Source organism: Fundulus heteroclitus, chromosome 2 (assembly GCF_011125445.2).
Source record: "Fundulus heteroclitus isolate FHET01 chromosome 2, MU-UCD_Fhet_4.1, whole genome shotgun sequence".
Lineage (NCBI taxonomy): Eukaryota > Metazoa > Chordata > Actinopteri > Cyprinodontiformes > Fundulidae > Fundulus > Fundulus heteroclitus.
The window spans coordinates 10,219,229-10,234,702 of NC_046362.1; the positions used below are offsets into that span (position 1 = coordinate 10,219,229).

At 38.0% G+C, this 15,474-nt stretch overlaps 1 protein-coding gene and 1 long non-coding RNA gene across 6 annotated transcripts in view; one reads left to right on the forward strand and one right to left on the reverse strand.

Moving 5' to 3' along the window:
- LOC105920985 (A disintegrin and metalloproteinase with thrombospondin motifs 20) overlaps positions 1–15,474 on the forward strand; it is a 129,246-nt gene that overhangs the window by 95,769 nt on the left and 18,003 nt on the right. For all 3 annotated transcript variants that reach the window (XM_036147324.1, XM_036147323.1, XM_036147328.1), the window contains one exon: positions 12,408–12,575. In XM_036147324.1, the coding sequence (XP_036003217.1) occupies positions 12,408–12,575 (168 nt within the window). The remainder of the gene's footprint in view (positions 1–12,407; positions 12,576–15,474) is intronic.
- On the reverse strand, positions 1,310–9,851 carry LOC118566153. 3 transcript variants are annotated; one of them, XR_004932847.1, is made up of 4 exons: positions 9,581–9,851; positions 7,695–7,874; positions 7,559–7,618; positions 1,310–5,297 (listed from the first exon to the last, which is right to left on the reverse strand). It is a non-coding gene; the product is annotated as an uncharacterized LOC118566153 (long non-coding RNA). The 3 variants fall into 3 exon arrangements; XR_004932846.1 differs by having other exon boundaries at positions 1,310–4,839; positions 7,559–7,874; XR_004932844.1 differs by having other exon boundaries at positions 7,559–7,874.

Sequence of the window (15,474 nt, forward strand, 5' to 3'; positions counted from 1 at the left end):
TCTGTTGTCTCTCTTTCTAAGTAGAGACAACAGACTACATGCATTTTCAAGGACTTTCGTTCTTTATATACATACACAAACACACACATCCTTCCATCCACACACACACACACACACACATTCATATATATATATATATATATATATATATATATATATATATATAAATATATATATATATATATATATAGTGATTTCTAATTGTTGCAGTTTTAATATTTTTCATTGAAGCAACTGTTACATGAAGAAAAAAGGTAGGAAAGAAGTGCCTGCTAAATAAAAAAATCAACATATTTTTGGCTAAATGCTTTTATGAGGAAAGTTTTATGGTCAAATGTTTAGCTTAGTGACAAGACACATCTTTGGAGGAGTCAAGGCAGAAGAAAATTAAGAGTGCAGCGTTAACTGTCGAGCACACTGGTGCTAGCGTCATGCTGTGGGCTGTTTTGCTGCCAGTGGTACATTTTACAAGCCAAATAAGATACTACCTCCAAACTCTTTACAGTAACTCCACCTCGGCGTAACAGCTAGACAGGCAGGTGCAAATAAGAACAAATCTTCCTCAAAAAACAAACAAAGAGATATATTGTCACTTAACCCTGAAAAAGAGACTTTTAATAAAATTATTAAAAGCTAACATTTAGCTTTCCATTAACTCTTTATTAATGTAAATAAAGAGTTAATGGAAACTCATGACTGTGACATTAAGTTCTGTTGCTAAAATAGACAGCAGAGTTTATATTTTGAAAAATATAAATGTGGTTTTAGTGGGGTGTAAAAAAACAAAACAAAAAAAAATTAAAATAATTCAAACATCCAGCTTGAACTCTCTTAAAGCAGATGTTTAGTGAGTGTGTGAAGATTCACTATAACCAAGACTCCTAAGCCATGATGGTTTCACTCCAACAATCTTATATCTTTTATACTTTGTTGTGCAAAGAGTAAATGGACCAAGTCTGCATTATTATTATTATTATTATTATTATTATTATTATTATTATTATTATTATTATTATTATTATTATTACAGTTGTTGTTCTTGGTTTGATTCATTGTTGTTTTTGTTTTTCTTTTGCCTATTTATTTCATTCAAAATACTCATGTTTACATTTTTTATGTAAAAAATTATTAAAGAAACATAACTGTGAAATTTGTGTTGTTTCTTAGTGAACTGTCATCACTATGAACAAAAACTTGCTTCCTTTCAATCTCAGTAAGCACATAGAGCATGGGGATGCCTTAATATAAGCAATATAAGCATTATTCAAGTATGTGAAAAAAACAAGAAGACGCAGCACACCACAGAAAGTAGAATTCTATGTACATTTTATTTCTTTGACAGGGTAAATATTTTTAGGCATTCAACAACATTTAGCAACATTTAGGATGTGCTTGTAAATCGGGGACTTTTCTTAAGGGCAATTCAGCTTTAAGTTACACAGTTAAAAAATTCTGTCTTCACATTGTCTAGCGTTGTAGAGCTTTGCAATGTAAAAATTAAGTAGTGATGATATTTATTAAATGCATCAAACCTAAAAAATCAGAATGCACTTCGATCCACATTTAGGAGTTATTTAAAAGCACATAAAGATTAGGGACATATGACTTGGTGCATAAATGGGGAAATCTTGCTATTTCTCACTCTTCTGTTGTATCTAAACCTCAATCAAATAACCCACTACACTTTTTATTTTATACATTACAGTCTTTTATGTAGTGAAAATCAAGAATCATCAGGTCAGAGCCCACGGTAAACAAGAAACTGGCCTTGGAAATCCTGATCGGTTCATCTCTTTTTGCCTTCATTCAATGTGTTTTATTATCTTATTTTATAGTTTCCCAAGAGAAACACAGTCACAGACACAGTCCAAATCAAACTGCTGCTGAGTTGAACATCTGCTTACCATTGCCTGGATGGAGGTCTCAGCAATACACTTGGCTGCAGACTACAGAAGTTTGCTCTGTTTACTACAACATTAATTTGGATTAATTCGTTTTGGCAAGAGTTGCACAGCTGAGAAAAAAAAAAACACTTGACCACACAATACAGACATTATGATCTAAGAGGTAATATAAGAAAATAATCAAACCACTGAGAATAAGTCTCTTTAGGTATATTTCACTTTGTACAATACTCTTCAGACTACTCACTAAATATCATGGATATACTAATTATAGTGATAAATTAATCCAGATATATTTATATTCAAAGTAACAAGGGAGCTTGTCTAAAAGTAAGCTGATTTGACCCAATTAATTACATTTATACATCATAAACGCACAAAGGTGATTCCTGAAAAGGTGCCAAAGATTAGAAATGAAGGTTTCTTTGTAAGCATGTTCTTATTGGAAAACCTATGTCTCTTATAACCCCACTTATCCCAAAACATCCAAATATGCAAGTCAAATTCTGCTTTTTAGCCTGTCTGAGATGAATAATGATAATTACTCATTGCTTATTTGAATAATTTGACAAAGATTCTAATAATACTTACTCCATATTCAAGAAAAAATGTGTGCAATGAAAGCATATTTGTTCCGTATGGAAATAATGAGACGACGCCAAGAAATTACCACATTTATTGCACATATTTTCCAAAAAAAAACAAACAAAAAATAATCACATATTCAAAGTTTTAAGCATAATACATTAACCAGTGCTATTTACTTTAAGAAAAACATCTGTCCCCAAACAATATGGTTGTGTTTTACTTATGTTAAGAGGCACCGTTTTTGTAATTTATGTCTTCTTATAAGCAAAAACATACCGTTTCCTGTTAAATATGTGCTTTCCTTGGAAAGGAGGGGTGGCAGCAGAGCGTCTGCAAGCTAATCACAGCGCTTCAAATCCAAACCACATGTATACATTGACATTCTTAACTCCAGGCTAAGAGCAATGAGCATGAACACTCCTCAAACCTGTCACCTTGGGGTCAGTTGTTTGTGACATCATGGGGCTGGCGTTTCCTGTCAGTCAAGTTTGAGCAACCCGAATTAGTAGATGAAAGGTTCTCCCCGGTGCTCACGAGCACAAGGTTCTCGTCACGGCCTTGACTTGAATATGCATGGAGAGATGATGTTTCATAGTGGCCCCTTTGGGAGAAAGCAAAGCAGTGCTTTGGGCAAAACGATTACTGCAAACCTTGAAAACATTGGAGGTGGAAAACGAGTCTCAGTGAGATCTTATCTGAAGATTGAAAACAAAACCTGCTCAAATGGCTGCTTTTCGGTCAGGACTGGAAGTAAACTTAGGCTGAAAAAGCAAACACAGGTTTTACAAATCCGCACTGTAAATATAGATTGCATTGCATAGTACTTGTATCAGTATACAAAAGCAGTTATACCCCTTTGAGCTTTTTCACATAGTGTCCCTCTAAATCGAATCTAAGGTTTGGCCAACTCAAAGCTACATATGGTTGCACAGCGAAATCAAAATGTTACATGGTTTTCAATTTTCCATTACTAAAATATGAAATGCGTAGTGACGATTTGCATTCAGGCACCTCTATGTCTAAATACAAAACAGTTCAGGTAATTGTCTCCAGGATCCTAAACTCACAGTCTCAGCAAGGAGAGATAAGAGAAAAACACGAGATGTTCATAGTAACTTGAGTTGTGGATCTCTGCAGATCCACAACTCAAGACTCTGTAAACAACAGAACTATTAATGGTTCACTCTACAAATCTGGTGTCTATTGAAGAGTGGCCAGAAGAAAGCAAGAACACCCTGAAAGTGAGCCATCAGAAGTCCTGTTTGCACTTTACTGTTTGTGCCAGAGAGCAAGAACTGTATATCACCTATGGTGAAACATGCTAGTGACAGCAGAAAGCGTCGGGGCTGTTTTTCATAAGTAGGTCAAAGGAAACTGTTCAGAGCTGATGTGACGATGGATGGAACTAAATGCAAGGCAAAGCTGATAGGAAACCTGTTACAGATTGCAAAAGACTCAGTGTAAGGCTGGGCCTTTGGCTCACCTTCCAGAAGTACAACCACAGCCATGCCGTTGAACTGCTTAGGTCAAGACAAATACAACACATGTGATAAAACGGCCCAGTTAAAGTCCAGACCTAAATAAAAATGGAAATTTTGTAGCAAGATTTGCAAATTGTTGTTCAGAGTCGGACTGAGCTTGAGCTATTTTTGAAAACAAGAATGATAAAAAAAATAGTCTGTTGATGTACATAACAATCCTGCAAAATATGATTGTGGGGGCACTTTTAATATTAGGATTTGCCAAATATTTTGAAAACCATGTATTATTTTATGTGCTAGTTTGTGCTGCTCTTTCACATAAAATTCCCTAAGATTGAAGTTTGTGGTCGTTATGTGCCAAAATGTGAAAAAAATTAAGATGAATAAAGACGTTTATAGGACACTGAATGTTGTCAATAACTACCTGCAAAAATTAACTCATTGAAGCAGTGTCTGAACATGCTATTAGAAGAAATTAAAGAAAGAGAGAGAGAGAGACAAAGGAGCCTATACTGTAGTGAAGAGTAAATGTTATTTTTGGCATGATCAGGAGCAGATGCAGTGAGACGAAATGAGAACAGACAGGGCACAAAGGTCTGGAAACATTTAGTCTGGGGTATCCCGGGGTCTGCTGAATGACAGAGGGCATGGCCTTGCCTTGACACAGGCAAAAAGCATCTGCTATACTCCAACCCATAATTATTAAAATGTAATTTTAAGCCACTTGAAATTGTATGTCTTTATGTTATATCTGTATTATACTTACACTATATTGGGTCACCCCTGTAAATCAATGAATTCAGATGTTCCAATTCCTTCCAATGGCCACATGTATAAAATCCACCATCTCAGCATGCAGACTGCTTCTGAAAACATTTGAAAGAATGGGTTACACTGAAGGACCCAGGAAATGAAAGTAAAGTAGGTAGGCTGCCGACTCAATAATGAGACCATTGGTGGAATTTACCCACTACTAATTATTCAACAGTCAAATGTGGAAACCATTGGAAAAAATAGCAACTTGGCCACTTAGTGATAGGCAAAGTAAAGTAAGAAAGCAGGGACACCACTGACTAAAGTGTACATTTTGCCGAGGCTAACAGCTGTGTGGATAGCTGTAGATCTCCAAACTTTGTGTGGCTTCTGATCATCTCAACAACAGTCGGTAGAAAGCGTTCAGGAATGGGTTTCCGTAGCTGAGAATTCCCATCCAAGGCCTTACACCACCAAATGTACATCACTGTACAAAGCAAGGTCACAGGTCAAAGATGATCCAGTCTGGGGCAGAGGAACTTGACTGGCTGACCCCAGTCCCACAGAAAACCTGACGGATGAATTAGGGTAGAGATTAGAAGCCAGATCCTCACATCCAACATGACTATCTGACCTCAAAAACTATACCGTTGAAGAAGGATCAAACATTCTCATAAACTCACTCCTAAACCTTGTGGAATACCTTCACAGATGAGTTGGAACTATTAAAGCTATAACGAATGGGTCAACTCCATGTTAAAGCCCACATATTATGCATAGTAATTCAATAAAGTTGCGGTGTGTAGTCTCTGTACTTTCAGTAGTATATTCTATATGAGACTATGGACTTGGTGAGGCCCAGTCCTCTTCGGACCTTTAAAAACTATCAAGCTTCTGGAGTAAAATGAGTGTGGCAGCTGATATCCTTCCTAATGGGAAAGCGAGTGATAGACTGATCAGCTAACAGAGATGTAATAATCCCAAAGAAGATGACATCTTCTAGATGTTAGCATGTTTTCCATCAGATGGTTTACTGTACTTACTCATGTTTTTCAATGTCAGCCTGTTAGTCTCTGCTTGTACATCAAAATCAACAGGGCTACTGATATGAGGATATGTGTCAAATAGTCCCCCTGGCATATCAACAGCAGCGAGTAACTGCCTGTTGCTTTTCTTTATTTAATTCTTTTTACTAAGATGTCCAAATGTTGTTCCGTGTACAAAACCTGGCAGAGTTGTGTTTAATTGATGGTAACACATGGGGTTTGGAGTAAATGTTTCAGATTTTTTCAATAGATTGAATGATGAAATAAATTTTTCAAATGAGTGACCTCTGTGTAGTTTTTTTTCTCTTTTTATCAGGTGTGACAGGAGCTAAGAAAGGGACAAACCATTAAATTATTAAAACAGACATTGAAGCAGATTGCGTGTTGGTATTAAGGGAAATGCAGAATCACAGAGTTTGGTTATAACAAGAAAAAAGAATCAGCCATTGAAGCTGAATCCAACTAACCTGACTCTCGCCAGATGGATGTAGTTCTGCAGAGCTCCACACATCCAACTGGGATTGCTCCATTGGAGATGTATTTCAGAAGGAGGGGCCTTTTTAAAAAATCCTTGCATATGATTGGATAAACCACTTGTCCGACATTTTTACTGACATGATACAAGCTCTTGCCAAAACATCGTTTCCACTAACAAAAGCCTTCAAAGCCGTTCTCTGGTGTTCTTTCAAAGAATTAATACTCTGTAGATTGGACAACACTGATGAAATCGCAGCATCAATGTTACTGCTTGCTTCCTCGCTGCGAGCCGCCATTGTTGTCTGTATCAAAACAGTCGCTTCTCTAAAACGTCACATCTACGAAATTCCCACTCGGTGATCCTGATTGGCTCGTCCATTTTATGTGGTATTGAAATCCTTACCAATGGCAGCGATTCCTGATAGATGTGTTGACGCCGTGTGGAGCTCAAGGGAACTACATCCATCTGGCCTACAGCTGGCCTGCACTGTGTATTTTCTGAGGTTTAACATACAAAATCAACTTTGTTCTATTCTTTCTTCGGTTATCATTCTTTTCCTACCTACCTACCTACCTCCGTGGTGTGTTTGCTTGCAAAAAGTTAAACATGGCTAGGCATGGGCCAGTTTAAGATTCTCACATGATAACTTGGATAACTTTGAATAAAAGCACAATTAAAACAAAAATGTATGACAGAAAAACAGAAAAGCAACAAATATTCCTACTGCTGCTAACTTAATGGTAATGACTTATTGTGTTTTGTTATCATGTATAACATTAATAACTTAGCATTATTTGTTTTTAACTTCAATGTACACTGCAAAAACGGAACTTAAAATAAGTAAAATGTTCTTAAAATTAGCGTATTTGTCCCTGATTTGAGCAGGTAAATAAGATGATTTGCCAATGGAATAGGAGTTATCTCCATCATCTTGTTTCAAGTGCAGGATGTCTAATTATCTTATTTTAGGGGTCAAAATACTCATTCCATTGGCAAATAATCTTATTTACCTGCTCAAATCAAGGACAAATGCACTCACTTTAAGAACATTTTACTTATTTTAGATCCGTTTTTGCAGTGTAAGAGGGCTCCTTAACTTTAAACACTATAGAACTGGAGAAAATGCTACAGCATTCATGAGAGCAGTTTTATTAACAAGTCTTTAAACACGCATAAACATGGTTTGCACCTCTGCATACCTTTTCTCAGGGATATTGACTCTAAAAGGAAAATATGTTGACAACAGTCTGCATGCTCTGTCAAGCAGCAGTTTATTTGACTCTTGGTAGCTGACAGATTTGTACTTACAGACTCAGAGTCCAGAACGGGATGTTTAGTGTCAGCGAGGAGTTCGCCGTTTGTCAAATACTGCAGAGATGGAAACAGGAAGTCATTTTTACATGCAAGCATCTGCATTCACCATCATTCTTGTATCGTGCTCTACTTCAGATTCTTAGTCATGGATAGCATGAGCTGGATTAGAATGATATCTGTATGGATTATCTGGTTTCCCGCTGCAGAGCAGATATATATGGCTCTTGGCATTCCTCTGGCCCACGGCGATGCTCCCGCCGCAGTGATGATAGCATGTGTCGTTTGGACGGCGGTCCTTTAAAAAACATTCCTGTGAAAACAGAACCATGAAAAGGAAAGCCTGAAAGCTGTGTGACATCTCTGCTCAGAATGTTTATTCTCTGCATCTGAAAGCACGCTGATGATAACCGTCGGGTACGTTCTGGTCACAGCTATCCAGGTCGACCCCTTGATATGCTGTGTGTCATGGTTGACTTTTTAGCATTCCATATTTTGTAAATCTGTACGTAACAGCATTGACAACATTCAGCCCAGGGCATACTGCCGTGCTTCCCTCCTGCGGTCGGCACTTGCAGGTTGGCTCTTGCTCTGAGAGGCTTTGAAGAGCCCGTGTACCATTACCATATGCTTGGTATTACCGTCCTCTCACATTGAGAGCATGCTGCAGTGTGACTGGAATTTGACCTTAACCTTTTTAGCAGGGAGTTTTGTATAAAAGAATTACAGGCTTTTACTTGTATTCTTAAAACAAGCAACAACAACAACAAAAAAAAACAGATTACGGATTCCCCATTTCAAAATGTGTTCAACATCTTCATAATAGGGGGAGGTGTTAGTGAAGCTTGTATTTCTAAAACAGCAGTCTCTTTGTGTATGCTGTTGAGAATGTAGAGCCTTACTTTAACCTTGGCATTTGCAAAATTCTTCCAACGTTTGCCAATCCTGCATGTTTCGATATACATTAAGGTTAAAAACTCGAGTAAACCAGAGTAACTCTGCTATTCTCTGTTCCGCCTGTCATCTGCGGTAGTCTTGTTCTTACTCATTCTCTTGCGTCTTTAATGAATTGCAGACACGTCTCAGCATGTTATGTAAAATACAGCTTTTTTTTAAGAAAAGCAGCTTCTTCCATCTCTGTGCTTTAGTTTTTACCTCATGTTAAACATCTCACTGGGATTGAAATTTGCTCATTCGGTTGCTTAATTTACTTCTCAGACTAACCTCCACACCCATAGTGTTTTTGTCGTTGTAGTGGGTGGGGTTGACTTGGGGTTTTCCAGATGCAATTTCTAGACAAAGACATTGATGTACAAAAAATAATAATAATAATCATGTGAAAAAACTCTTAATCTCTAGTTACATTTCTTGTGTGGGAAAAGCATCCCATTTTTATTTTACACGGTTTCAAAAAAACTCTGTAAAAAAAAAATCATGTCATTCGTCTCAAATATACATGAGGAAAAAAATCTGCTTTGAAACCCTTAAGCAGAACAATTATGAGCTTTCTTAGTGGAACTAAGTACGAGGTGGGGTTGTTTTACAAAAGTTGCTTTACTTGGCTGGATTTGGATTGCGGCTGAGTCATTTCACTTTAAAGTAATCCACATTATGCCCAGATGAGACTCGTCGGATTATACAAGACTTAGCCCACCTAATCATGTGAAATTAATGGCTGCGACGATGTGGGAGGGCAAATCTGTCTCCGGAGAGTTTAATTCTCCGTGTGACTTGCTGATTTATGTGTTTTGCTCTCCGCTCAGCTTGACTAAACATGACAAATCGTCCTAATATTTCCTAAACTAATTGCACACATTGTAAGACCACGACGGCTCATAATACTTTACACAGAGATGCAACTAAAACATTATTTCTTTTACGTTTACAGTTCTAAGACATGATCCTGCATTCTTTTAAGACACAGATCTTCATTCTGAAGCTCAGAGTTAGATTTTAAAGTCAAGGTAGCAGCATAGCCACTTGTCTGCAGTTTAGAGGCTGAGTTTTGGGTGGACCTACCTGTAAGGCTTCCCAGCTGTGGATCCTCAGACTAGAGGTCCCAGAGTCTTTGCCCTCATTGTGCTCTCTCAGAGATGAAGCTGTCCTCCAGTCCCAGGGGCCTTGCCAGCTCTCCGTTTCCCCCCAGTCACCAGCCCTGATTAACTAATAGCTGACAGATGAGGTTTGCGGGAGGAGCATGTCTCCATATAGGGTTGCTTTCTTTCCCACCGACAGACTGCAGATACACCTCAGCTGGGGGAAGCGTAGCCTGTATGGCTGTGATTTTCTTTCTTCCTTCGTTTTTTTCCCCCCCCTCTCCCAGTTGCAGTGAGGTGGGGCTAGCCCCCCCCCCCCCCCTCCTCTCCCCCTCTCACTCCCAGACCATCCACCCCACCTCCAGCATGTTTGCATGTCTCTTCTCCTCACTGAGGAAGTTTTGTTATCACTTATGGGTACGTGTGCAGCGGGTATGTGCCGCGCTCGGGGGCCAGGCACTTGGCTTTGATGTGGGCCGTCAGCTGAGAGGACCCTGTGTTTAAAATGCCTCGGTAATTGCCGCATGCAGGATGCATGTTTGTGCAGAGTTTATCACCGCCCGCGGCTACAAGAGAAGCCAGCAGGTGACTTTGTGCGAAACGGCCCTCCAACCTCGATCCATCCCTAAAGATTAGTGGAGCGCCAGCGTTATCGTTTGTGAGTTTGATCCTGTGAGGTCATCATCAAACCATGCGGTTGGGTGTTATGCAATTCCTCTGAGGTCATAATTAGTGGACAATGGAACATTATGTTTTTTATCTGGACTGGAAATTGTGCATCTTGTGTATTTTATTCCAGCTCTCCCTCTCTTGCGGTGGCTTTGTAAGGGGGGGGGGGGGGCGCTCACTCGTCGGGCAGAAACGGGCTCCCTAATTACTGCACCGCCACATGGGAAACCAGAATCTCTTGGAAAATTTTGTCAGCCATCTCAGACTTTTTTTTTTTTTTTTTCCCAGAGCTGTCATCAGGGTGTCTGGTTTTCATTCATTATGTGTTCTCCTTCTGGGGTGCTAATTAATGCCAGGTGATTGTGTCAAAGAGTGTGTATGAATCCTTTCCTCTGGCAGCCTTGGCCTCGGTCCTTCACAGCAGCGCTCTAAGTAACCCCTCTGTTTACCTACCTTTCCCTCAGGCTGAGAAATGTTTGTCAAGAGCCTTTGAAGAAATCCGCTTTGCCTTTTTTTTGTGTGTGTATGTGTGGTTAACAGTATCTTTATTAACCAGAAGTGCACCATCATTTTAGAAAATCACACTCTTATAAGAAAACATTTTCTTATTTCTGGTTTTTAAATTACAATTTTGTTTCTGATTTTCCTTTTCTTTTTTCTTTTTTTTTTAGAGTTTTCAAATTATTTTTGTAGTTTGGCATTGCCTCCCTTCTTTGTGAAATGTTCCTAGATTTCATCAGGATTTTGTTGTTGTTTTATATTCTTGACTCTGAGAGTTTGCACCTTTGCCATTTTGTACCCTCATTTTGTCCCTTCTCACTTTCATTTCATACCCATAAATAAATTATTTTGCTCCTATGTAGTTAACTACTACTAAGTTTTTTTCCTCTTCATAGAGTTTAAACCAGATATTTACACACAGTGTATAAGATATTTCTTTTACCTTTTTCTTCACTGTCTGATTCTAACTCAGACTGCCATGTTAAAGCACCATCCTCATCTATTCACACACCTGCAAAGATGTCTAAAATATCTTAAAATAAATACATCCGGCCGCATAATCTCAAATATAAAATAAAAATGCTTTGATGCTTTGTTGTGTAGAAAGCATTGTTATAAACATAAAGTTAAGAAATAATTTACAAACCAAATTATTTATGCCATGATTATTTCAACCTCTAAATATTCCTATTAAAAAAAAAAGTTCAGTTTACAATCTTTGTAATTGTAATATGCTTATTTGTTATGTTTTTTCCCCCACTTTTGTTTTGGAATGTTAAGGGACTTTTGAGATCTATCACTCCCAGTGCTCCTAGGATACACAGTCATGTTCAATAATTTAGAATATGCATTTTTAAAATGCTTGTTTGCCAGATTAAAAGTACCTTTTTTAAACCTTTAAGCCACTATTTAACATATATAAGCCCCACTTATGCTTGAAAAAAAAAAGCTTTTTAATAGATGCTTTAATCTAATCTTAAATGTTATGTTTTTAATATGTATTATTATTACTACATAATGTGTCTCACTTATTGAACTGAGTTACTTAAATAAACTTTTCAATAATATTACATTTTATTGAATATGACTGCAGTTATGTGACACAAAGGCCGTTACTCTGAGGCCATTTCTCTTCAAAATGTGGCAAACAAGAGAACATGCTATTTAAGATAGATGGATTTGCCTTGATCTTTATAAATTCATGTAAACGTGATTCTTTTTATCTGTTGAGCTCTGTTTCTTCTGATTGTTTGAATGTTGATATTACTCCACCGACCCCTTAACAGATGCTGCTACATTGTGCCTCATTGTGTTTTATAACTATGACCTTGAAGTTTCCAAAGGTAACGGCTGGGAAAAAAAAAGCGACTTGCTTAAATTTGCCCATAAAGTATTCAACTTCATCTTTCCACTACAAACATTTAGGAGGATTGCAAAGCAGGTGAAATAATCTCTAAAACTCCATGCTGGAGGACTATCGACTCTCAATAAGGAACCTTTATCCTAAGGATTTTCCCACATTTTGACCAGGCATCCTAACAATTTTGTGGAAAACGTTCAATAAAACACAGTGATATCACTAACAACGAACACTATTATTATTGGCATGCTTTGTAAAGTGTGGCTTCTTATCTCCACAGTGTTCAGTGAGCTGTGGCCGTGGCACCAAGCAGAGGGAGATAGCCTGTGTTGTCCAGAACCAAACCCAAATAGAGGACGCTCACTGCAGTCATCTGTCCCGGCCACGGACACAGAAGGCCTGCCGAGCTCGAGGATGCCCTGCTTGGAAAGCTAACAGGTGGCGGGAGGTATGTTTGTTCTCCTCGCTGTTCCCGCTGGCTTTGATAATAACAACCGGCAGATCTGTGGATCCAGACGATCACCAACTCCAGCCTAGCAGCAGCAAAGCAGGCACAAACACAATGGAAAGCCTCCTGGAGGTTACAGATGTGGAACATGTGCATGCAGCGAGCATCTGTGTAATCACAGCTCAGTTTATTTCTGCACAAGAGTACTGTGACGCAAACACTGCCGGCTTGATTTGCAAAACTGTTTATGCAGCGTATTTGATGTTTTCCTTTCAGGTTTATAACACCGGCAAAACGTTCGAAGTCCTTCTGTAATCAAGCTTCAGGGCAGGGCGGGGTCTTCTTTCAAATCGTTCTGTCAGAGTAAGCGTTGCACACTGGCATTGTGATATACACGCTGTCTTAATGAAATCAGATTAACGTGGCGATCCAGGTGGGGCAGCTAAGTGAGGCTTAGACAGGATGTTAGGAGCGGCATCCGGTGTGATGGGAAGTATTAATACCCCGTAAACATTTTTGCACATGCTGTAACACAGGAGCCTCAGACTTCGGTGCATTTCTATCTGGATTTTTTTTTATTTGTGATAGACCAACACAAAGTAGCACATTGTTGTTAACTGGAAGAACAGTGATACATGTTTTCCCTGTATTCAGTTCCTCCCCCTGATCAAATACTGTATACATACATTTTTCACTGTAATTACAGCAGGTTTTGGGGTTGTTTCTTCACAAATTTTGCACAACTAGAAACCGAATTTCTTGTCCATTACCCTTGCAAAAAGTCCAATCCTAATGGATGATGAGTGTGTGTGAACATCAGTTTTCAAGTCTCTGGCTCTATTTGTTTATTTGTTTATTTATTATTAGGATCCCCATTAGCTGTGCTTTACACCCAGCTACTCTTCCTGGGGTCCACATCATTAAAAATACAGTATACAATGTAAATTCATGAACATGTTTGACAGATGACAAATATCATATACATATCAATAAAACTGAACATTCGTAGAAAAGGGGCGAGTTACGATTTAAAATTTAAAAATGTAACATTTTATGAATAAGTTACAATAAATTGGAATGTGAAACAATTTCATTTATAGATAAGTTGCTCCTAAAAACTTCTTAAGTTGCATTTGGAAAGCAGACTTATGTACAATTTTTATGAGAATTAATGGCAATGAGTTCCATTCTTTCATTGCTCTGTAAGTAAAGGTGCATTTGAGAAAATTAGTTTTTGCCCTAGGAATTACAAATCACCCTTCAGCTGCATGTCTCGTGGCATAACCATGAGAGTCCAAATTATTCTTAAGTTGAACAAATAGAAACAGTGGACTCTTGAGTTTTAAGATTTTCCACGTTGAGAATAATAGCGAAGCTAGTGCCCTGTCATGAACCTTTAGCCAGCTTAGATTTGAATGCATAGTATTTATACTGATCCTGTGAGAACAATTTAATACTACATGGGCAGCTTTATTCTGCATTATTTGAAGTTTCTCTAAATCTTTTTTTTTTTTCATTTGACCATATTGTTTGACAGTAGTCAAGTTGAGAAATTATTAATGTTCTGACTATTAGCTTAGTCAAATCAGCCGGCAAAAATTTGCTACATCTTCTCAATATAGCTAAAGCTCTGCCCATGATCTTTACAACAACTTCAGTATGTCTTGACCAAGACAGTTTATTATCCAAATAGACACCTAGAAGCTTAGCTTCTGTTACTTGCTCAATGAGTGTGTTATTTATTAACAAATTTAACTTTGGGTCATATTTAAGAGACTTGTTTGAACCAAGTACTAAAGTTTTTGTCTTTGAGATGTTCAAAACTAATCTATTATCTAAAACCCATTGCTCTATGTTTACGGTTGCTGCCCAGCTTGAAAGTGAACTTCCACCCAGGTCTTCATTCTTTGTAGTCTCATGGGTTTTGCTTTTAGTATTACCATTTAGCTTCATCCATCTTCCTATCAACTCTGACCTGGTTCTCGGTCCCTGCTCCAGAGAAAGGTACAGCATGATGCTTCCATTGCCATAATAATGTAAGGGATGGTGCATTCAGGGGGATGGACGGTCATTTGCTGCCACACATAGCAATTTGCATGAAGGAGAACAAATCTAACATTGGTCTCATTAGTCTGGAGAACCTTGTCCCAAGTATTTGTTTTCTCTTCTACATTGTTTATGGAAAACCTTTAAACAGGACTTGTCATGGCTGTCTTTCAACTAAGGACATTTTTCCTGCTACTGTTCCATAAAGGGCAGATTGGCAGAGTGAGTAAGTAAAAGAGATACACATTTCCACTGGAAATGTATGTTTCAGCTTTTACTGTTGTTTACAGATATCCCAGTATAGGTCGTAAAATGGTTCTCATAAAATCATATTAGTAATTTAAAAAATTCTGACAGTAATTTAAACTTGTGTATAATTGTCCTTCCACTTTCCTAACACTTCACAATTATGCATAAACTCTAACATCCCAGAAGCCTTTTGACTGCTTCTCTGATTCACGTGCTCCTTGCCAAACAATGGGCTGGTAGGTTTGCCGTTGTCCTGAACTCTTTCCATTTTCAGATGATGGATAGAATAACAGAAATGTCCAGAACGTGGGACACTTCTTTTACAACCTAACCCTGGTATAAATGTCTTCACAACTTTATCCCTGCTCTGTCTGCTGTGTTCTACTAATGTTCTCTAACAAACCACTGAAGCCTTCAACCCTTTGGGCTGTAATACAACTGAGCTTAAATGATGTAATATCTCTGAAAGGGCTAAGGTGACTGTAGGCACAGATACAAAGAAAAGGGTTAAAGTTTATTTTTATCTTATATTTATTTTCGTGAGTTTGTTTTGACTAGAGAAAACATTTCAGGACATAAAAACCGTCCTGGATAAAACCTCAGA